At 32.6% G+C, this 21,810-nt stretch overlaps 2 protein-coding genes and 1 pseudogene across 5 annotated transcripts; 2 read left to right on the forward strand and 1 right to left on the reverse strand.

Moving 5' to 3' along the window:
- The first annotated feature begins 1,659 nt into the window (after nt 1-1,659).
- On the forward strand, nt 1,660-9,596 carry LOC146943732 (uncharacterized; annotated as a pseudogene).
- Nucleotides 9,597-13,079: 3,483 nt separating this feature from the next.
- LOC146943733 (sulfite exporter TauE/SafE family protein 2-like) lies at nt 13,080-16,180 on the forward strand. The gene is made up of 4 exons (XM_085741998.1): nt 13,080-13,973; nt 14,816-14,947; nt 15,041-15,187; nt 15,771-16,180. Exons 1-4 carry the CDS (start codon nt 13,137-13,139, stop codon nt 16,077-16,079), a joined length of 1,425 nt encoding a protein of 474 aa, XP_085598124.1. The 5' UTR covers nt 13,080-13,136; the 3' UTR covers nt 16,080-16,180.
- Nucleotides 16,181-16,559: 379 nt separating this feature from the next.
- LOC146943734 (thioredoxin-like protein CXXS1) lies at nt 16,560-19,000 on the reverse strand. Of its 4 annotated transcripts, none has more exons than XM_085742001.1 (4): nt 18,929-19,000; nt 18,560-18,691; nt 18,338-18,460; nt 16,560-16,990 (listed from the first exon to the last, which is right to left on the reverse strand). In XM_085742001.1, exons 2-4 carry the CDS (start codon nt 18,656-18,658, stop codon nt 16,838-16,840), a joined length of 375 nt encoding a protein of 124 aa, XP_085598127.1. In that variant the 5' UTR covers nt 18,659-18,691; nt 18,929-19,000; the 3' UTR covers nt 16,560-16,837. The 4 variants fall into 4 exon arrangements, with proteins under 4 accessions (XP_085598127.1, XP_085598128.1, XP_085598126.1 ...); XM_085742002.1 differs by having other exon boundaries at nt 18,905-18,958; XM_085742000.1 differs by lacking the exon at nt 18,929-19,000 and adding an exon at nt 18,789-18,899.
- Nucleotides 19,001-21,810: the final 2,810 nt, after the last annotated feature.

The following is a 21,810-nucleotide window of genomic DNA, read 5'->3' on the forward strand; positions in this document are numbered from 1 at the left end:
TTGAGTCGCGTATCTCTTGGTGAAATTAAGCGAATTGGAATCTAGTTTATGCTATTACTATACTTTCTATCCGTCGTTTGTACGACATGTATATAATTCAGCTAGCTTCGATATATGTGTTTTCAATTTTATCATATGTTCGATTGAATTCAGTTTTGGCAAACTAAAGCAAACCGACGTAATATTGTTTTCTGTGAGGCGATTCGGTTTGATATATTCATACGCACCATAGCCGTCAAACATGGTATCAGCACGTCAGCTTGTGTTATCATGGTTGGAGTTTTGAGTCCAGTTATTTAATTCTTGTTAAAATCCATAACAGTAGGAACCATACTATTACTTGTTTTTAACCTCTATTTGTTAAAATATATCCCAACATATGGATTTTGCGGTATCCATATCATAATAGACTTTCTTATCCCTTTGTTAGAGTAAATTTCTTAGTTGACAAACATAGTATTATCTGTCATCTATTTGACTTTATTATGTGCAATCACTATCGTATAGACAATATAAAAGATGTATATTAGTCATCGCATGCTTGGTTTTAACTGCTACATGTGTCATAAAGTTTAACTTATCAGGAACGCTACTAATTTTTAACTCACTCAACTGAAGCAAGATTATTGTTTACGTGATATACAATGCCCAATATTTAATCTATTACAAGTTATCATATTTGCATTGGTTTTTCGGTGGATATATATATGCCTTGTGCTGCAATTGGCTTATAGTTTTTTTTCTCTTAGCAATGATCTAGTATGATAATTGATATTCTGGAGACAATAGGTTGGACCTTCATCCCTGACTTTATTAATACTACAGCGAGGGTGTTGTATTTTCTAAGTAATTTTCAGGGCCTCAAGATTCAACAAACGAACTCAATTTCTCATCAACCCGGTTTTCGGTGAATAAGATCTGACCGACAGTGGAGCTCAATTCGTCACCATCATAGTCATCCTTATGAACAAGCGGATATCATATACAATCATGTCACGAGGAATGAACCCGGATAAATGCTCAAAGCAGCAAGGACCGAAGTGGCATCATTAACGACAAGCTGCCGGTTACTTTAAAGTATCCATCAAATTAACAGAAGACGGAGACCAAGAAATAGAAGACCTAAAAATATACCGGCGATCTCAAAAGAATCCTAAGGCCAATCATCACGGACAACTCGTCACCGGAGATCATATCAGGTTATTCAAACCATGTTATTTTCTTTTGTGACAGATCATATACAATTTTCGACAACTGCTATGTTACTTATGTTTTCATCAATGCTTAATATATTTACAACCAATTATTCAGCGATGATGACTTTGTTTTTTCTATCGAAACCAACTATATGAATGAATTTGTCATCGGCGGCTTCAATTTCCTATCCTTTTTACTTTTTCATGGATGACTTTAATTATTTGTGAATAACCGATGCTATACCTTATAGTTTATTTTCATCGATAATGCCTTGCTTGCCTAAACGCCCAATAATATCTATTTATTTTTATGCTATTGGGTTTTCAATGACTACTTTGTTCATGTGAATATATTATTAAAGCTTAATTGATGGCTAGTCTTTTGTCAAATTAATCGGTGGCTATACTTCATCATTAAAGATAACTATTCTTTTTGTGTTTGTTGAGTTATTGCACCAATTCTATGTTGGGGAGTGCATACAGAAGGAAGACCGAGAAAGATGAGGCGAATATCAGCGCGAGCTTCACAACGAAGTTTGCAAGTTATAGTGTTGCATGTGACATCAAAGAATTTGGAGCTGCACATGACGCCCTTGGACCTAGCGGCGACCTCAAAGACGAGGAGATGATGGCCGGCGAAGACCAAACCAAATTCAAGTCTCAAAATCTTGGCGACGACGTACTTTCTCGAAGTGATTCTCCCACACGTACTTTCTCGAAGTGATTCTCCCACCCGGAAGCAATTCTCTTTCGAAAGAATTCTTTTTCGAAAAAATACCAGGTTCTATGTTTCCAATGTCTTTTGAGAAAATACATCTACGCTTTTTGCTTTGAAGAAAATTTTATGCTCGACATACTTCGAGAAAATATAACTAAACTTTTTGATTTGAAGAAAATTTTTATATTTGGAGACTATATTTCCACTTTTTGTTTTTGAAGAAAGTGTCTTGCCCAATATATTTTGAGAAAATATATTTTGAAGGCTCTTATCGATTTTTGTTTATTTTGTAATTATTTTTTGGTGCATATACATGATATGTGGACTGTCAACTGACATGCTGTTATCCTTCACTAACACATTGTTTTAGCAAAAATATTTATTCTGGTGGGCAAGTGAGTGTATGAGGAGCAAAAGAATAAGATAACAAGAAGGGTAGTTAGTTTCAATTTAGTAGAAGATGGAGGATTCATTTCAAGTTAGGGGAGTATGATATACATATTGGGCGAGTTAGGGGAAAGAATAAAAGGACTTTAACGAAGAATTAGTCCCAAGTTCGGGCGAGCAAGAAGTACGGGGATAGAGTTGAATAAAAGAATTAGTTTCGATTTAATAAGGAGAGTGTGTAAAAATTAAAATATGAGCCGAGTTAATTCAAATATAATAGGATCATAAAGAAGAGTAGAAGATAAGATATCAATCGAGCCAAGTCCAATTTAAGAGGAGAAGTATAAAAGAAGAAGGATGAAGTGGCGAGTTACGTCAGATTTAGAAAGGAATGAGTGAGTTTCGATTTAAGAGAAGCGACAAAAGTTGAATTGAAGAATTAATTCCAAAAAGAAAGAAAAATATCACAAGATAATTAAGAAAGTTGTGGAGTGAGAAAAGCGAAAAAGAATAGGAAGAGGAGTAAGAAATGTGGGCGAGTTAATAAGAGAAGAATAGTTAGTTCTCATTAAGTATGATTGCATATGGGCGAGTTAAATAGTTAGTTCTCATTAAGTATGATTGAATATGATTAAAGGCTCCTTTATTTATGATATTGATTTCTTGAAAGTATGGAATAATTGTTATATTTCAGATAAATAAGGCTTGGGAGGCAAAACAAGCCCGCCAAAGGCAAGATTAACGAAAGGAGAGTACTCGCCAAACAGCACGCCATAATGCATATGGAAGCGATTGTCCCGCCATTAATAACAGGAACATGAAACTCTAAGTTATCCTAACCTTTATCAAACTTTGAGATTTGTTTTGCAGGTTTTTAACGAGGATAAAAGCCTTCTCAGAGTGAAGCCTTCCCTCAGAGTGGGAAGCACCTTCCATCAGAGTTGGAAGTGTAAAATAAAAGTCTTCCCTCAGAGTGGGAAGCAAAAGTCCTCCTTCAGAGTAGGAGGCGCCTTCCATCAGAGTTGGAAGTGTAAAATAAAAAGTCTTCCCTCAGAGTGGGAAGCAAAAGTCCTCCTTCAGAGTAGGAGGCGCCTTCCATCAGAGTTGGAAGTGTAAAATAAAAAGTCTTCCCTCAGAGTGGGAAGCAAAAGTCCTCCTTCAGAGTAGGAGGCGCCTTCCATCAGAGTTGGAAGTGTAAAATAAAAAGTCTTCCCTCAGAGTGGGAAGCAAAAGTCCTCCTTCAGAGTAGGAGGCGCCTTCCATCAGAGTTGGAAGTGTAAAATAAAAAGTCTTCCCTCAGAGTGGGAAGCAAAAGTCCTCCTTCAGAGTAGGAGGCGCCTTCCATCAGAGTTGGAAGTGTAAAATAAAAAGTCTTCCCTCAGAGCGGGGAGCAAAAGTCCTCCTTCAGAGTAGGAGGCGCCTTCCATCAGAGTTGGAAGTGTAAAATAAAAAAGTCTTCCCTCAGAACGGGAAGCAAAAGTCTTCCTTCAGAGTAGGAGGCGCATTCCATCAGAGTTGGAAGTGTAAAATAAAAAGTCTTCCCTCAGAGTGGGAAGCAAAAGTCTTCCCTCAGAGTGGGAAGCGCCTTCCATCAGAGTTGGAAGTGTAAACTAATAAATCGGACAGCCCGCCATCAGGGTTTCTCTTGAAAACAAAAAATAAACGCCGAAAGAATAAACGCCAGGCGTCTCGACATGATCGCCGAAGTGCTTATGTCAACATTTTAGGACGCCGAAAGGTACCAGTTGATTGATAAAGATTTAATCGGATCTACAAAAGAGACGTAGTCGCTGAAACGCTCACTTTTAAAGAAACGACTCCCGCATCCCATCAACAATCAACCAAAAAGCACCAACATGCAGAATGAAATCAAAGCAACGTATAAAATCATAAAATTACTTAACGTTCGTGGAAAATCAAGCCACAGAAGAAAGGGATACCGCATCAAACATAGCTTGAATAAATATTCAAAGTCACAAACACCAAACAAATGAAGATCAACCGACAAAAGTCGCCAGGACATCACGCCAAATGTTGAGAATCTGAGCTCACACAGTCACCGGAGCATACGAGAAAATAAGCACGACAAAATTCAAATTGTTGCAAATCGCCGAAGCATCAAAAGTAATAAAATCGTTTATGTAAATCTCCAAAAACGAATTCAGCAAACAAAACCGACGCAAATTTAATGAGGAGACGCCATAAAAAAGTAAACTCGTCACAACGATACAAACCACTTCGCCTTGTTCCAAGACTCGTGTTTGGGGGGCTGTGAGTGATCAACCTATAAAAACAATTCGAATAGATACTCCATGGAGGTCTATAAAGAAAACATAAAATCACCCTAGGGGGTTTCTCCAAGTTCGGACGACAACGCCCAAAGGAAAAAGCATTAAGAAATTCAAACACTTCGCCTTGTCCCAAGACTCGTGCTTGGGGGGCTGTGAACCACCAAAACCTTCCTAAGGACTTAATGACCTCTAGAAGGTCCAGTCCCATGTTGTCATCACTTCGCCTTGTCCCAAGACTCGTGCTTGGGGGGCTGTGAACCGTCATAATATTCCTAAAGGCTTAGAAGCCCTCCAAAAAGGCTCTAAGACCTTCAGAAAGGCTCAGGCGCCCTCCAGAAGGGCTCTTGAGACTCTGGCGCGCTCGCCTTGAGGCACCGCCCTTCTAGGCTTCTAGAAACCTCTAGAAACCGCCTAAAATACATAAATACCCCTGTTGCTTGGGAACCAAGCAACCGAAACCCAAGCCCATGACAGGCTATAAATACTACTCTTGAGAGCATTCTCAAGGCATCGAATAATCAGTCTAAACCCTAGAATCCTAGTATTCCTTACCGTACTTTTCTGCAAGTACAATTAAGTTCCATAAATATTTGAAATTCGAATTGTAGGTCTATAAATGTGTTTTCAAATTCGACTGCTGTCGCCTATAAGCTATAACTAATATCATTAAGTTCCATTAAGTTCCATATGAAAGACGTGATTGAAGAAGGTTTAAACCTGCAAATGATATTTGAAAATCTGCAACTAAATTATAAGGAGACGACATCAATATATAGAAAGTATTACATGTGAATGACCATTCACTTCTTGCATTAATAATTCCTATTCATTGCAGCCATAAAAGCAATTACTGTCAAATGCTTTGTAATGCATTATGACGTTTCCAATTCCAAAAGTTGTTAGTGTCAATCATAAATACCAATAGTTGACATTTGGCGTGGCCATTGGATAGCATTAATGAACTATCTACTGATTGAAATAATTTGACCTCTGCAATAATTAATTTATCTTTTACTCACAATTGCATATCATTAAGTTCCGTAAATATTTGAAATTCGAATTGTAGGTCTTTAAATGTGTTTTCAAATTTGACTGGTGTCGCCTATAAGCTATAACTAATATCATTAAGTTCTATTAAGTTCTATATGAATGACGTGATTGAAGAAGGTTTAGTACTTGCAAATGATATTTGCAAATGTTAACCTTCTGGTTTTTAAAGGCAATGGGCTCTAGTAATTGGAGTTTGGAAGGTAAGTAAAGTCTAGTTCAGCTACGAAGATTGTTTTGCCGTTAAAATATTTTAGAAGGAACAAATGAAACATATTAATGAGTTCAGCTCAAAGTAATATGATGTTAAAAGTTCGGTAAAATCTGAACAAATTCATGCAAGTTAAATGAGTGAATTTTGTTTATTTCGATATCGAATAGCTGAGACAATATCTTATCATTTTTTATGAGATTTTTTTCAATAAAATTTGATTTTCTATGCTTGTATGATGAAGATTTGCGTTTGTCTATGAGTTGATGAATTTTTTTTGAAGTTTTTGATTATTATTTTTCATAAAAAATGATAACTATGTTGTTATTTTATAGGCTTAATTACACTTTTGGCCCCCTAAGTATCCAAAAGTTGCGATTCAGGCCCCCTAAAAAAAATAACTCTTTTCAGGCCCCTTAAGTTCACTTTTGGTTGCAATTTTGGCCCCATAGTCCAATTTTGACCCAGTCAACGCTGACGTGGACGCATATTTGAATTTTTTAATATTTTTTTTTAATTTTGTAATTAAAAAATAAATAAAAATTCTGGAAAAATGAAAAATTAATAAAAAAATTGAAATTTTTTTAAAAATTCTGAAAAATTGAAAAATTAATAAAAAATTGGAAAAAAAATATTAAAAAATTCTGAAAAATTAATACAAAAATTGAAAACAATTCTGGAAAATTGAAAAATTAATAAATAAATTGAAAAAAAATATTAAAAAATTCTGGAAAATTGAAAAATTAATAAAAATGAAAAATAATTGAAAAAATACGGAAAAATTTAAAAATTCAGGAAAAATTAATAAAAATAAAAAATGATTAAAAAAATTGAAAATTCATTAGTATTAAAAAAATTTAAAAATTGAAAAAAATTAAAAAAATTTAAAAATTTCGAAAATATCTGGAAAATTTGAAAACGGAATTCTTAAAAAAACGAAATTCTGGAAAATTGAAAAAATTGAAAATTCTGGAAAATACGGAAAATATTTAAAAATTTTCGGAATTTTCATTAGTATTTTTTCCGGGAATTTTTGTGTATTTATAAACCGGAATACACATAATTTTTTGTAAACCGGAATACACATAATGAAAATTTCCCGGAAAAAATACTAATGAAAATTTTTCAGGAAAAAATACTAATGAAAATTTAGAAGTTTCGAAAAATACACTGAAAAATCCTAAGCTCGACATATATACTAATGAAAATTTCGAAATTTCGAGAAATACTAATGAAAATTTCAAAAATTTCATTTTTTTAAAAATGATTAATTTTTTTAATTTTTTCGAAAATTTTGAATTTTTTTTAAATATTTTCCAGAATTTTTATTTTTCATTAAAATTTTAATTAGAATTTTTCTAGAATTTTAATTAAAATTTCGAAAATTTCATTTTTCCAGAATTTTAATTTTTTTCGGAAAATTTCGAAATTTTTTTTTTCAGAATTTTTTAGATTATTTTATTTTTTTTTAATCATTTTTTATTAATTTTTCAATTTTCCAGAATTTTTTTATTTTTTTTAAATTTTTTTATTTATTTTTCAAATTTCCAGAATTTTATAATATTTTTTTTCAATTTTTTTATTAATTTTCAGATTTTTTTTTCAATTTTTTTTGTAATTAAAAAAATCATTTTTATTTCTGTAATAAAAAAACATTTTTTTAATTACAAAAATATTTTTTTTTATTTTTTATAAATTAAAAAAATAAAATAAAAAAAATTACACACGTGGCGCTGACGTGTCTGTTGACTGGGTCAAAATTGGGCTAGGGGGCCAAAATTGCAACCAAAAGTGAACTTAAGGGGCCTGAAAAGAGTTATTTTTTTTAGGGGGCCTGAATCGCAACTTTTGGATACTTAGGGGGCCAAAAGTGTAATTAAGCCTATTTTATAACATAAAGGACTACATCGTGACAAAAAAAAAAATAAAGGACGAAAGTGTTACCTAAAATTAAGTTATGAGACTAATTGTGTAATTTTGCCTATTATCAATTACTTAGTATGCTCTCTCAGTGTAAAGTAATGTAGAATGAGAAAGCATACTAATTAAACTCCAATGTTATTAGGGTTGCTAGCTAGTATTTTTTATCTCTCTAATATTAGTTCAATATGGTTTCTTTAGTTACATGAATAAATGAAAAACAAAAACAAAACAAAAAACAAAGAAAAATTACTTCCTACTAAAAGAAACATCTAAAGCATTCACCTAAAAACCTAAGAACAGTTTGGTTGGGCTTCATGAATCATAAGAATATGGTGAAGAGAGCGGAAATTGCTCTTCTCCTTTTTAAAATTGTTCATTTCCTTAATTATGTCCAACGTGAGTTAACTTACGTTTATCTTTTTTAACGTGGGTTAACTCATGGTGAACATTTTTCAACGCGAGTTAACTCGTGTAGGCATGTGAATGAGCAAAAACAAAAGGGAGAAGAGCAATTTCCAAAGAGATATATGTTTCAATCCAAATCTAAATGCCCTTAGTAAAGTTCAACAAATTAGTGTATTGATGAAAATGCTTATTCTCACTTAGTCATTTTGAACTAACTGAACCACATGTTTGGAGTCCGAATAGCAAACTAGGTTACAAGAACCCATTTTGTATGACATTGATTGATCCCTACTAGAAAGTTTAAATTTTAGCATGAAGAATATTGGACCACTCCACACTAGCTACCATAAATGCCAAAATGAAGTTATTTGACCTAGCCAAGCCTCCAAAACCTGCCAAATCCTCAATATTTTTTAAAATGAAAAAATGTTTTCTACAAAAAATAAAAAAAATTAATATACCCATACTTGCCTCTGGCATTTTTGTGCTAGGGCAAATTAGTATCTCTATTATAATAAGCCGGGGGCTCATGTGTCATTATAAAAATGACAATGCTAATTTATTTATTTATTTTATTAAATTGGATCATAAGAAACTGTGAGAGATATTGACTTTCACTCAATTTTTTATGACATGGCTTTTTCATATGTATGATGAGTTAGTATATTTTAGGAAAATAATTAAACAAGAACATAAGAGTATTAAAGAAATTAGAATTTGTATGCAAAAATGAAAGGAAAATAATTAAACCCAGTAGTTCATCTGCTACATAATGATTATGTTAACACCTGAGCAGGGGCGGATCCATGTTGGTGCAATGTGGAGCTATAGCTCCACATGCTTTTTCCTTTTTTTTTTTTTAATTTTTTTTATAATAGATAAAACGTAGTAGCAGAATACTGAACTTTTACAGTGTGTTTCATGCTTGAGTCTCGCAAAGTCATTTGCAATTTTTGATGTGAACAAATTATTGAGGATGATTGAGTTTTATTCAAATGATTTTATAGATGTGCCGAAAGTGGCGTTACGCACTCAACTTAAGAATTATGTTACAGATGTTCGATCTGACCCAAAATTTGCTAAGTTGAAAGGACTTTCAGATCTTTGTGCAAAACTTGTGGAAACAAATAAGTGCAACACATTTGCTATGATTTATAAACTTTTGAAGTTGGCTTTGCTCTTGCCGGTAGCAACTGCAAGTGTTGAACGTGTTTTTCAGATATGAAAGTTGTGAAGAGTAACCTATGTAACAAAATGGGTGATCAGTGGTTAAATGACCGTCTTGTAACTTATATATAGAAAGAGATGTTCTTTTAACAGTTAGCAATAATGTCATTTTAGCTCATTTTCAACAAATGGATATAAGACGATTTTCATTGTAATGTATTGTATCAAACAATATTATTTCTTATTTTTAATAGGGTTAATTATGTTTCTAGTCCCTATAAAATAGCGACCTTGTAAGTTTAGTCCTTACTTAATTTTAATAGCATTTTTAGTCCCTATAAAAAAAATTACTTATAATTTTAGTCCCTGCTAAAACAAAGTTTGATTAATTATCCTTAAACTCTTAAATTTTTGAACGATTTTTTTGAGACAAGATTAGAACACTATGAAAGGTTCGTTTACTAAAATTTAGAATTTTCAGACATGAAATGAATTAAATATGAATTTTTTAAAACGACAAAAGTTAAAGATAAAAAGTAATAAAATCTGGATGTAGAAATCAAATTTTGCGATAATTTTTTGCGGAGGAACTTTTAGTAATGTTCTAAACATGTCTGCAAAAAATTGTTCAAAAATTTAAGAGTTTAAGCATAAATTAAACAAAATTGAATTGAGTAGGGATTAATACTCAGGACAAAAAAACAAAATTAGGAACTAAAAATGCTATTAAAATTAAGTAAGGACTAAACTTACAAGGTCGCTATTTTATAGGGACTAGAAACATAATTAACCCTTTTTAATATAGTTTGCATTATTGTTTCTTTGAAATTTTAGCTCCACATGTACCTAAAGTCTGGATCCGCCCCTGCACCTGAGTTTCTTTCTACTTACATTTTTTATCAAATTAATTTTGTGCCTACTATTTCCTTTGCACACTCTTTCATTACATTCACATCTCCAGTATGGCATTACCTATAATTTAAACAAAACTTTTAGAAAGGAAAACAAAAACAACGAACTTTTACCTAACCAATTATGTGAGAGTTTCATGAAACATTAGGAACTGCACTACATATGATTGGTTATTTCCCAAAATTTCATACCCTTTTTAAAAAGGTATTAAATTGTTAATGAAAAAATAAACCAGTTAAAGTGTGTTAGTGAATGATAAAAAAGTGTAATCAGAGATCTTTGTCTTTTTGTGTAGATTCATGTGACCAGTGACCTAACTTCTCTGGATTTTTTTGTTGATGAAATAACTCTTCTAGACTTAACAATGTGTAAGGTAATTTTCGGATATATATCCAGAATCTACTATAAAAAACGTGACAGTACCTTTTTTCTTGTGAAAAACTAATCATGCATTATGAGTCATCGTGCCACTATATACATGTCCCTTAAGTGCAGGTGCCTTTTCACACACCCACTAACAAGTAACCTAGTTTTGACTCATTCAGGATCCAATACATGATCAACACACATCTGCATGCAAGCTTCTTCACGAATCACATTTATATATCCAAATCAATATTTTTAAATTTCTTTTGAAATTGAAGCTATATATCTAGAATATCCTGATGAAAACAAATGACAATATGTGTAAGGGTGTTACGAAATTCAAGCATACAACTGTGAAATGTAAGGGTGTTCGCACTTACGAAATTCAAGCATACAACTGTGAAATTTTAGATTTAGATTCAAATGAATTTATTCAATCTAATAATTTTGGCTTTGTAGATTGAGCTAGGTTTTACTTGTCCTAGAGACCGAATTTATACACCGATACTATATATTTTATCAATATAAATTTTTATCAAATATATACATATATAAAATAGTACTCCCTCCGGTCCTATTTACAAGAGAAAGTTGACTTTTTAGATACATTGAATAATGTATGTATGTAGTCAAGAACCTAAACCAAATACATAAATTATTTAATGTATCTAAAAAGTAAATTGTCTCTTGTAAATAGGACCGGAGGGAGTATAATTTAAAAGTAAATAATAATTAACTAGACTTTATTTACTATCCATCTAAATTTTAACTTTAAAGCTCATTTATCTTAGCGTATGTCTGGATTAAGGGTTTTAGAAGGGGGAGGAGAATTTGTTGATCTCTTTTCAATTACAGACCCTAGAATATATTTTTAAAATCAATTAAAGTGTAATTGAAGTATTATTTTATTTTTTGAAGAAGAGTGTCATTGAAATATTTTATGATCATTTATCATGTACGTATTGGAATTTTTTTAAATATCAAATATATTTTAAAATATTCACTTAACTATCTAAAGTCCTTCCCTTCAGTGGCGGAGCCACCCCCAGCTAGCCTGGGCACTAGCCCAGGCTCAGCTTCTGGCCGGAAAGGCCCTTACAACGGCGGAGGAAGAAAAGGGTCGACGGCGAAGTTGCTCCTTTCGTGAAAATAATTAGACCAATGGAAAGATCTCGTCGAGAGGATGAAGAAAATGGTGCTACTTTTTTATTTTGGTGAATGTGGCGGCCGGAATGAAGCCGGAGATGGGGGCCAGTGGTGATGAGTTCAAAGAAGAAAGAGAACGCGAGGAAGAAGAAGGAAAGAAGAATGGCCGGCTTTCTCTCAAAAATTCTGTCATTTAGTTATGAAAATGCCACTCCTCTTAATACTAATTACAAAACTGCCATTAATAGTGAATTGACCCCTATATCCTTCTTTTCCATTTGGAATGAATAATATATCTTCTTCCAATTAGTCTTGGTTAAACCATCTCTAACTGTGATTAAATGTCTTCTCATCATTAATTATAATTTGGGTTGTTACAACATTTACCTCCTAATTTTATTTAGCACGGTATTGACATGTTATATATCATCTCTCTTGTTGAAAAAATGACGAACCTCTTTTATATTGATTTATGATTATTTATATATATTATGTCACATATGAATTTGCGATAAAATTTTCGCCCAGGCTCTATAAAATTTCTGGCTCCGCCACTGCTTCCCTTCGAAAACCCCTCCTCAGCCAAGGTTGCCAAAATCGTGTGTTAACACGTACAATCATGTTATTTTACCTTTTTAGGTATGAAATTTGTATTCAATCGGATATAACGTTTTAGGTGTAATCGAATTTAAAACAATTTTGCAGAATTTAAAATTTTTAAATATGTATTAAAATATAAACATAAGTCCTCCAAAACCTCTCCCAAAATTCTCCTTTTAAAGATTAGACACAGTGCTAAATTTTCCTACGTTCTAAGTCATTTTTCTTATGTTGTAGAGAGTCTTAATTATGTGTCCAAAATGAAACAGTATGGGACGTAGGGAAGTTTATCACACTATGTCTAATCTATAGGTATCAAAATCAACGGCGTAGTATTGTTTTTTTCCTTCAAAGACCTGTTAATTTTTGTCACATTAGAACTGCTTTATACTGACATCACATGTGGTTCCATTGCATTGTCTACCTTGTTCATGTTACCGAATTTTAAATGATATATATCCACCATTTTTATTTTACTATTATATATCAACTTTTTTCTATAAAAAAAAAAAAAAAAAAAATCATAAAGAAAGCATTATTTTCTCTCTTTTCTTCACCATTAATTAAGAAAGTGTAAAGACACTAAAATTATCATATAGTATACAAAACAACAAAAATGAATTGCAATTCATTTTGTTTTACACCACCAAGTTGTACTGTTATCACTTCTTCTATGTCCCTATATATAAAGCCATTATAGTGTGCCAATCAGCATATACTCACCTAACCACACTCTTTATCATTGCTAAAATTCTCTCAAAAGCAAAATGAGAACTAAAAGTATTATATTTTTATTTTTCATCACCTTCTTTGCTTTCAATCCTTCAAATGCAAAACAAACAAAGCCCTTTTCAACTATACTCAATATTAACCATGTTCTAGACAAAATTTCTCAGCTAAAAAATGTTACACAAGGATTCCATGAATCACAGTTGCAAATTTCAGTCCCTTTGGTGGTAGCTGGAATTCTTTGCTTCATAGCTTCATCAATATCAAGTGCTGGTGGAATAGGTGGTGGTGGAATTTTCATACCTATACTAACAATTGTAGCTGGTTTAGACTTGAAAGTAGCTTCAAGTATTTCAGCTTTTATGGTCACAGGAGGATCCATTGCAAATGTTATATGCTATATGTTCACAACAAGTACTAAATTTGGTGGCAAGTCATTGATTGATTATGATATAGCACTTTCATCTGAACCATGTATGTTGTTAGGAGTGAGTATTGGAGTTATTTGTAACCTTGTTTTTCCAGAATGGTTGATAACCTTAATGTTTGCTGTTTTTCTTGCTTGGTCTACCTCAAAAACTTGTAAAAGTGGAGTGATGTTTTGGAATATTGAATCAGAAGAGATAAGGAAAAATATTGGAGTTGAGGAAATTGAAAAAGGGTTGCTAGAAAATGAGATTGCTACTACTAAAGGGTTGGTAGTGAGAATGCACAAGGATAATGATAGGTCAAAAACTGGTGAAGAGAATCTTTTTATGATCCCTCAAGAAAATTCTAGCAAGTTGTGTATCCCTTGGTTGAAATTAGGGGTGTTACTCTTGATTTGGTTCTCTTTCTTTTCCATTTATCTTATTCGTGGCAATGGATATGGACAGGTGAGGTCTCTTTTTTCTTCAACCTTCATGGTCCAATACTTTGAGGCTACTTGTTATTATTAAATCTCCTAAAATTTATTAAATTAGGTGCATGATTTAGTTGACATACTAGAATTGGAATTGAACAAATACTAGCAATGATATATGTTTTTTTATACAGCTGTTAGTAAATTAATAGTTATGTTAGTTTTCGGAGTTTGAATCCTAAATCTCATTCTTATGGTGGAAAAGTGGGCATTAGATTATTGTTTTACTAAAATAATCAGATAGAGACAAGCCATGCTGATTAGTGATTGATTACTAATCCATCACAAATAAGGAGGGAAAAATAAAAATATGCTTCTTTTCATGAAGAGGCAGATCCAAAAGATCAATAGAGAGTATAGTACAGAATCCAAAGCTTTGCTAGATTTGGAAACTGTGTCTTTTTTAATAAATGACTAGTGTTGATCCTGTACTATTGTACTGCATTGCGTAAGGCACTTTGATCTTGTACTTTATTTTTATTTTTTTGGCTAAATTACATATTTAGCCCCTTCACTAATTTTCTGATTTTATTTTAGTCTTGTAACTAATATTCCTTACATTTTAGTCCCTCAACTATGCTTCTGTCAACCAACTTGGTACTCGTATATTATTTGTTTATATTAGTATTTTCTACTTCACTGGGGTTTAAACTCTGACCTTTTAACTTCTTCAGCTTCTTTTAACACTTAATTCGAACCATTTGAGTTATCCTATCCGTGTTAGTCTTCTACTTTTGATTCTTATATATCGTCTTTCCATATATTGCATACATTTGATGAACGATTCTCTGATGCAATATTGGTCAAACTCTGCAGATCATTCCAATGGAACCATGTGGTGTAGGATATTGGATTATCTCATCAGTTCAAGTACCACTAGCTGTGGTTTTCACTGCTTGGATGATATTCAGGAAAGAAAGTACTCAAGACCAGACTCTCATACCACAGGTTCATAAACAACATAGATTCAAAGAAAGTTTTTTGTTACTTGTAACCTCTTTCAATCTACTCGCAGCTAACTTCTATTAAACTGATATGCAGGTACAGTGTCAGAACAGAAACTGTCCATCAAATAAGCTTGTTTTTCCATTGATGGCACTACTAGCAGGAATGTTAGGTGGTGTTTTTGGAATTGGTGGTGGAATGCTGATAAGTCCACTTCTTCTTCAGGTTGGAATAGCTCCTGAGGTAAGCTCAGATGTTATAAGCTTTATCGATGTCATGATTGAATAGACAAATTGATCCTCAAAATTGTAAGCATCAGCAAAAATAATCCCTCATTTTTGTAAATTGGCAAATTTTTATCTGAAACTGTAAAATATCGTTCAAAATGGTCTTATCCATTAACTTCTATTGTCTGAATCTATGACGTGACATATTAATTGAACATGTCATATTGCACGATGTTCCTACATCATACTATTTAACCTTGGACTAATTTGCCTATGAAATTTGGGTCATCTCAAGGACAAATTCATCAATAATTTTAATTGTAAATAGACTAATTACTAGAAAATTAGTTTATGAAAAAACCTGAATTTCATAGGCAAGTTAGTCCTTCCTTAGTGTGATGTCATTGATGTGGATCAACGTGGAGAGGTATATTTTACAATTTCAGATATATTTGTCAATCTACCGGAAAAAAAGACATATATTTGCAAAAATCAGAGACTACTTTGACCTATGCTTACAGTTTCAAGGACCATTATTGTAATCTATCATCTGATTGTTGATTATTGCAGTAAAGTAATCATATTTTCTTAATTTATAGGTAACAGCAGCAACATGTTCTTTCATGGTTTTCTTCTCTTCTACCATGTCAGCATTGCAATATTTGCTGTTGGGAATGGAACATGTAGAGACTGCCTTAATATTGGCCATAATGTGTTTTGTTGCATCACTTCTTGGATTATTAGTAGTACAGAAAGCAATTAGGAAATATGGAAGACCCTCTATAATAGTCTTCTCAGTTAGTATAGTAATGTCTTTAAGTATTGTTCTAATGACTAGCTTTGGGACCCTAAAGGTTTGGGAAGACTACAAATCAGGAAAATACATGGGGTTCAAACTACCCTGTTAAAACACTTGTGTTACATAAGTTTTTGTTTGTATACCTTTCTCTTTTTTTATAAGTAGTTTTTGTTATTTTCGCATATATTAAGAAAAGTAGATAGTGCATTTAATGTGTCTGTTTTGTGAATAAACGTTACCAAAATACTCTTTTGTGTGTAGATGTGTTCAACTCTAATTTTTCATCTCCAAAAACAAATTTGTAGTATTAACAAGTGGTATGGTATATTTGAAAAAAATGTTGTTTGTTCACATAAATTATATAAAAAGCAAACTCAATTTGGCTGAACCTATAACCGAAAGTTGAGTAGTTGCTTCTAAAGGTCAGCTGGGTGCACTAAAGCTCCCACATCGCAAAATCCGAGAAGGCGTCCCACCATTTGGTGTATTGTACGCAGAGTTACCAAAAAGAATATCAATAAGTTAATCATTCATAAAAAATAAAAAATAAAAAAAATATTAAAATAAATCATAAAATAATATCTATAAGTTAATCAAGGCCAATAAACATGACTTTAAATCAGTAGAGTAATATAAATCCACAACATAAAAAACAAATCAAATATACAATTTTGGCTGAGACAAAAACTGTAGACAAAAGTTACCATTAACTTAAGTATTTAGCTAATGGAACTAGGAAACAAAGCATGAAGAATTGACATAAAACATCACAAATGAAAAGGAATTGACCAAGATGCTATAGTACAGGACCGCAAACACATTTCTTACAACTTGCAAAGAGAGAAAAATATCATACAGAAGCTTGTACTAGGCAATTGATTCACGAGTGGACTGAACAAACCCTTCTATCCTTTTCTTAATCTCCTCTGGATTAGCACCAACTATCTTGTCCAATGGAGCACCATCCTTCAGCAACAAAAATGTTGGCATTGCCTTTATATCATTCCTGGTGGCCACCTCCTGAACCGCCCCAAAAAAATTTCAATGCATTTAATTTCCATCAGTACACAATATTAAACCATTAATCACACCAACAAAAACTTTTCTGTTTCAATGCCTCCAGCATGAAAATAAGACAGGCAAAGCATGTCAAGATTGTATATTGCTTAATAACAATATAAAGTATTGAACCATATTAGTTATCCGCGTAGAAACGGTAAACATTTTAGAATAAATGTTATAGAAGTAACAGTATTCAGTAAACATTTGACAAGACGGTCGCTAAAAGGAAAAGCTCAATTCACAGGTATCTCGCCAGCAATCTGTTTCTGAGCATTAGGGAATAGTTCAAAACATTTGTTGACTTCAATTCTAATGTATTTATCTGTTACATATGAAACCTATATATATGTATAACTACATCTTGTAATGTCAACTAAGTGAATGCAATCATCCTTTCCATCCGTTCTTTAGATGGTATCAGAGCTTTCTAACTATGTCGAGTCAAAATCAATGGTACGGATCCCATTGGTTTTTTGTACCTGCAAGACGTCTCATAAGTTATGAAAGCCCCTTTAAGCCAGATTTCAAATCCATCATGCTCCCAGGTTATATCTGTAGAGAATCAATTTCAGTGGAGCCGTGAAGACTGGGTCTATTTGCATAACATGGATTCGATGTCAAAAGAGTAGCTGAGGAATTCTCTGTCATTGATCATGTCACTTGGGATACTGTTCTTTATGGTATCAGTACAGAATTTAGGGAATTTACTGTCTCAATCCAAACCAGAGATTGCTGTTTTTATTTTGAAGGACTTCACAACCATTTAGTTGTTCATGAGGAATATTTAAAACGAGACGGACCTCTCTCTAAAATTCAAGTTCCAATTTCCAATTGGCACCATAAGCAAACCTTCGCCATACAAGCAGATTCTCTCAAAAAAAAACTCTAATCACCATAATGATGTCGGATTTCCATCCGAATACTCTACAATGGACACTACATGTCAATTATATGACTGAATTTTGTTGGTCGCACAGTTGCAACTTGTAGTAAAAGGTTTTGATCGAACAAAAATGAAGCCTTGTCCCACTAAGTGTGGTGGGCTACATGTATTAAACGACACCATAATGTTCTCATAACAGTAAAAGGTTTGGATTCCAATGATGTTCTCATATATCATATCTATATCCACAAAAAGGTTTTGACTTCCACTCAAACAAAAAGTTGACAGATTGTAAGTATTAATGATGATGTGTTTATTTAGATATGTAATGGTACGAGGTTATTAAGTAACAAGCGCATGTATATGCATGATCTAAAAAGTGCATCTACAAGAATTGAAAACAGATGGGAAAAAGAAATTACCTTGACTTCATCAACATCAACAGAGAGAAACAGAAAATCTGGGTAATCTGATGCGAATTCTTCGAAAAATGGAATCATAGCCACTGATGGCATGCACCATGAAGCAGTAAAGTGAACAACAATCTAAGATCAACAGTACACAACCAGCAAATCAATTTGAAGACTGTTTATAAAGAATTAAAGGATCGAGTAAGTTTTAAAAACATTGAAACTTTGACTTACAGGAGAATTCTGATTAGAAGCTTGGTTGACATGAAACTCCCATGATTGCAAAGAATCAATCACCACTACCTTGGACTTGTTTTGCTCTATGGTTTCCATTTGAACCTTCCTTCAACTTTTACTTGACGAATTCTGAAGAAAAAAACAACAAAAAGAGAATATATTTTTCACTGTTTTCCTTAAACAAAATTGGATACTAAATAAGATGATAGCAGACAAGAATCGTTACATTATTTTCATCAACGGATAAGGACAACCCCCTAAACAAGGATCTCATCTTAACTTGCTACAGAACAAAGTATTAATTATTTAATTCAAACTAAATAAAACTGTTGGCTAACTCACCGTATGAGTTGGTCTAAGTCTTACCTAAGGGTGTTAGACTTTCACGACATGGCAAAAGCAATGTTCAAATTTCGCTACATATTTTGAGTTTAACACACCTCAAATAAAATTAAGGGGGGTGTATTGGATTAGGATTCTATGGGATTTTAAAAGACTTTTTAATTATGAAAAAGTCTTGTGGTATTCAATCAAGACTTTTTGCAACTTAAAAAAAGTCTTGTGGTATTCAATCAAGACTCTTTGTCATTTTAAAAAAGTCTTGAGGTATTCAATCAAGACTTTTCATCACTTAAAAAAAGTCTCATGGTATTCAAAATCATTCAAATTTCGAAGGATTGTTTAATAAATTGGATTTTGATGGATTTTGTGGGATTTTGTAGTGTAATTTTAACAAGAAAAAGTCTTTCATGAAAAGATGAGATTTCTTGGGATTGTTTTTCATTTAAAAGTTACTATCTCTTTCTTCTCCCTTCTCTCTCTCTCCCCTCCCCCCTCTCTCCTTTCTCTCTTCTTCTCTCTCCCTTCTCTCTCTCTCTCCCCTCCCCCCCTCTCTCCTTTCTCTCTTCGTCTCTCTATCTCTCCATTCTCTCTCTCTCTCTCTCCCTCTTCCTCCTCTCTTCTCTCTCTCTCTCTCTCTCTCACCTCTCTTAGAAAAACTCAAACGACTTCTCTAATTTCAAACACAAAATGAGGGCTGACACAATTTTTTTTTTGAAAGATTTGTAAGGGCTGTCATAATTTTAAATATGTAGAATTGAATTTTGTGGGAATAACATTTTTAACAAATAAAAAATGTGTATGGAGAATAATGTCTTAAAGAGTGTTTTTTAGTCCCTTAAAATCTTATAAAATCCATAAAATCCTTAAAATTTTAAAATCAATAGTAAAAGAATTTTTTATTGGTTTTATTTTTCTTTATTCAAACGCTAGAATTTATTTGTTCATTATTTTTATCATTCACGCTTGTAAGTTTGTTCTTTTTTCCCCTAAAATTCATTGAATCCTTTAAAATTTTAAAATCCCATAAAATCCTTTGAAATCCTTAAAAGTCAGTGTGATAAATCCATTAAAATCTTGAGTGTATAAAGTCTTTTACATAAAAAGTCTTTTAAAATCTCACAGAATCAATACAATCTCACACAGTCTTTTAAAATCTTAAAGACTTTTTTTATTAAAATAGTCTTTTAAAATCCTAATCCAATACACCCCGCTAACTTTAGTGCAGACATTATATGGAAAAAAATTACTTCAAGTTAATCACACGACAAGTTTTTACTATTAAAATAAGAATAATTGCTGATTTTCGTTTAGACAAATTTACATTTAACAATTTAATTTTTTTAAGTTAAATCAACATTGTAACAAAGAGATCACAAAAGTAACTACCAATTTTTATCGAACATTATTCTATATGAATTTACCTTTAGTTTATATAAATATTACAAAACTCCCTCAAAAAAAAAATTACAAAACTGAAATAAATCAAATGTATATCGCACTCTTGCTAATACATTAATTGAAATGCTGAGGGTCCTAAGATACTCGTTAATAACCTTAAATAATACCCCTTCCGCTCCTATTTATAAGAAGAAAAAAATGACTTTTTAAATTCATTGAATAATTAATGTACTTGGTATAGAATATAGATCAAATACATCATTTATTTATACAGTGAATCAAAAAAGTCAAATATTTCTTATAAATAGGACTGGTGTGAGTATGTTTTTAAAGTATTTAACCTTTTTAATTTGAATTATTATGGCATTTACTTAACAAGACTTAGTAATAACAATAATAATTTGTTGTGTAGTTTGTACAAGTGGAAAAGCAATCAAGGAGATAAAAGAAAAAGATATGGGGTATCTTAAAAGAGCAGTGATATTTGAACATCCATTTGAGACAACTCTTGTGACAACTTCTTTTCTCTCTCTTTTCATTGGTCAAAAACAATGTAGAGAGAAAAAGAAAGAGAGAGAATAAGAGAATAATGTGAGTATGAGAGAGAATGTTGTCAAAAAATTGTCATAAAATGGTTGTACAAATATCATTTTTCATCTTAAAATATTCAACCAAAAAAATTCAAATCATTGAATATCCACCGTCCATCTTCATCCAAATTTGTGGTTCTAGCTGTCCTAGTCCTACCATTGGACTCAACGGGCGCCCACTGACTCTCAGTCACCTCTGCGTCTGGAAGATTCTCCACCAAAAGGTTGCAGACAAATAAATATTATTAGTACTCCTTCCCTTTATCTTAGGCATGGCAACAAAACTCATACTCGTGGTTACCCACCCGAATCAAATCCAATTTGACGGGTTTTTCCCGTTTTGACTGGGTTTGGGTATGGGTTTGGGTTTTCCCCGATTTCAAAACACGGGTATGGGACAGGTAACGGGTATATAGGTACCCACCCCGAACCCATACCCAAACCCGTCCCGAATGAAGAAAATTACTTAATGTTGATATGCCATGTTATTTTGTTTGATAATTGTCGTGTTACAAAAACTACCATTGATGTTTAAAGGAGCAACTAAATCAATCGGTCTAACAAATGTTAAAGTGACACATTGTTGGATAATGCATTGCAATATTTCTCTAGGGGTTGCAAAAAAAATTCTATTTTTTATTAAAAAAAAATTATTCAATGTGGGGACAGGGATGGGGCGGGGATACCCGAACCCGTCGGGGACGGGGATGGGGTTCAATTTTTCATCCCCGTTGGGTATGGGTAGGGTAACGGGTAAGTATATGAGAATCGGGTATGGGGATGGGGAATGTAAAACCCGTCTCCACCCCGCCCCATTGCCATGCCTACTTTATCTTTGGTCCACATTAAATTTATAATTAACCAAGGTGAAAAGCAACCACGTCTCACATACTCACATTGTTTTGCTTAATGTTGATC

The sequence above is a fragment of the Medicago sativa genome, chromosome 2 (assembly GCF_051527215.1).
Source record: "Medicago sativa cultivar Bolivia chromosome 2, Bolivia_mono, whole genome shotgun sequence".
Taxonomy (NCBI): domain Eukaryota; kingdom Viridiplantae; phylum Streptophyta; class Magnoliopsida; order Fabales; family Fabaceae; genus Medicago; species Medicago sativa.

Bases quoted from the DNA above. Each gene is read 5' to 3' on its own strand.
- LOC146943733 (XM_085741998.1), top strand. From the start codon at position 13,137: ATGAGAACTAAAAGTATTATATTTTTATTTTTCATCACCTTCTTTGCT. The intron at 14,948-15,040 runs GTTCATAAACAA...ACTGATATGCAG, and splicing joins ACCAGACTCTCATACCACAG to GTACAGTGTCAGAACAGAAA. The intron at 15,188-15,770 runs GTAAGCTCAGAT...CTTAATTTATAG, and splicing joins AGGTTGGAATAGCTCCTGAG to GTAACAGCAGCAACATGTTC.
- LOC146943734 (XM_085742001.1), bottom strand. From the start codon at position 18,658: ATGGAAACCATAGAGCAAAACAAGTCCAAGGTAGTGGTGATTGATTCT. The intron at 18,461-18,559 runs GTAAGTCAAAGT...TGTTGATCTTAG, and splicing joins CTTCTAATCAGAATTCTCCT to ATTGTTGTTCACTTTACTGC. The intron at 16,991-18,337 runs GTAATTTCTTTT...GGGGCGGTTCAG, and splicing joins TTGATGTTGATGAAGTCAAG to GAGGTGGCCACCAGGAATGA.